The 1,820-nt window shown below is 43.4% G+C and overlaps 1 protein-coding gene across 2 annotated transcripts in view; it reads right to left on the bottom strand.

Annotated features, from left to right (window-relative positions):
- Positions 1 to 622: 622 nt before the first annotated feature.
- Utp4 (UTP4 small subunit processome component) overlaps positions 623 to 1,820 on the bottom strand; it is a 29,954-nt gene continuing 28,756 nt past the window's right edge. For both annotated transcript variants that reach the window (XM_021169609.2, XM_029480922.1), the window contains exons 16-17: positions 1,431 to 1,541; positions 623 to 847 (exon numbers count right to left, since the gene is read on the bottom strand). In XM_021169609.2, coding sequence (XP_021025268.1) covers positions 731 to 847; positions 1,431 to 1,541 — 228 coding nt within the window. In that variant the 3' untranslated portion in view covers positions 623 to 730. The remainder of the gene's footprint in view (positions 848 to 1,430; positions 1,542 to 1,820) is intronic.

The raw sequence follows: 1,820 nt of genomic DNA, 5'->3' as shown, positions 1-1,820 counted from the left end.
AACCTCTGTTGTTGTTCCCCACAGATCTGCCTAAAATTCTCACTTTCTCTTTCCAGACCGGATTCATTGTAGCAAAATGTTCTCCTAGCAGTGTATATGATGCTGTCAGAACCCACATCCTCAGCTCTCCATCCTGCAGCAGGCAACAGAATACAACCACTGAGGATGGAGCACTTCCTTTTGATGTTGCAGTGAAATTCTTCCTTCAACTCTAAAGTGGATGATGGCTGTTAGTAGCATTCTCCAAGGTGACACTGAGAGGCCCTTTGATTAGGTTGCAGGCTAGTTGTGACAGCCCAGTTCTTTGACACCCCAACACAGACAGGAGAACAGAGAGCCTGGGCTTTTCACAGCTAGTCCAGAGCATTACTGCAGCTACACATACTTTGAAGTTTGGTTCGCCTTTACTGTGTGCATACACAGAAAGTCAGAGGAAAACTTTCCAGAGATGGTTCTCTCCTTCCACGACAGTTTGTAATGGTCAAGAGGAGTTGTAAGGCTTGAGGGTCCAGTGTGTCCCCCCAGAGCCATCCTGATACCGGGATTTATAATGACCTTTATGCCACTGCACTCAAAGAAAGGAAATCTGTGCTCATTCTTTTGGAAAATAATTTAAAATGTCTAGTCCTAAAGAATAACTTTGTTTTATTATCATGATTTGGGAAAAAACAAACAAACAACAAGATAGACAGACAGACAGTTCAAGAAAGGACACAGACAGTGCCCTGTTTTAAGTTCCAAATTTCTTCTTTTTGATGGGTGGTGGGAGCTGAGCGATGATGTCGTCCAGGGGTCGCTCTACTGCCACAAGTGTCCTTTCATCCAAAAGTTCCATAAAGAGCAAGGGCTGCAGAGAGACGACAGTAACAGAGTCATTCTCCACCAGCTCTGGTCAAGACTCAAAGGACAGAAATTCCTGACAATCTTTCCTGCCCTTGGACTCAACATGGGCGGACAGGGCCAGCCCTGTAGTGGAGTTGGCTCATAAGGAGTATGACTGGGGAACTTGAGCTGGGCCAGACAGCCGTGGTACCATAAGGTTAAAGGACATCGTTTTATATATGGTGAAATTAGCAAAAAGAAAATCGTGTAAGTTTAATGGCTCCCATTACTTTTATTCCTTGAAATATTCTCTAATTAGAAGTTCTTCAGAGAAGAACATTCATTCTAACAAAGACTCCACCTGAGTACCAAGATCACTGCTCACTACAAATGTCTCGCACACAGGGAAGTACGACTTCCCTGCTCTAACCTACTGAAGAACAGTGAACCACAGCTACAGCAACAGACAACTGCAAGGTTGTTCCTCTCCCAAGTCAGGGTCTCTACTTGCTAATGGAAGAAGACACCCTTGTCTTCTAACTGTTAGCTGTTACATTTTGCTAACATCGCCGGGAAGCCACCAACCAGGGTACAGTACAGGGTTTCACCTTATATATCTTTGACATTTTAAACCCATGGGTCGTCCGCCTCAGGAAAACATCTGATTCATTTTTCGGAGGAAGTGGATTATAAAGCACAGTTTTCTCATTTGGAAGTGGCTGAAAAGACAAGGATAATTATTTATTAGAGCAACATAACAAATACACAGATACACAGACACACGAGCAAGCACTCTGAACAATATCCCTAACCTTTTAATTTTTTAGAACTCCTCATCTCCCCCCTTCTTCCTTCTTCCTTCTTCCTTCTTCCTTCTTCTTCCTTCTTCCTTCTTCCTTCTTCCTTCTTCCTTCTTCCTTCTTCCTTCTTCCTTCTTCCTTCTTCCTTCTTCCTTCTTCCTTCTTCCTTCTTCTTCTTCTTCTTCTTCTTCTTCTTCT

The sequence above is a fragment of the Mus caroli genome, chromosome 8, assembly GCF_900094665.2.
Source record: "Mus caroli chromosome 8, CAROLI_EIJ_v1.1, whole genome shotgun sequence".
Lineage (NCBI taxonomy): Eukaryota > Metazoa > Chordata > Mammalia > Rodentia > Muridae > Mus > Mus caroli.
Note: the sequence above shows the minus strand (reverse complement) of the source record. Positions and strands in the feature narration are given on the sequence as shown.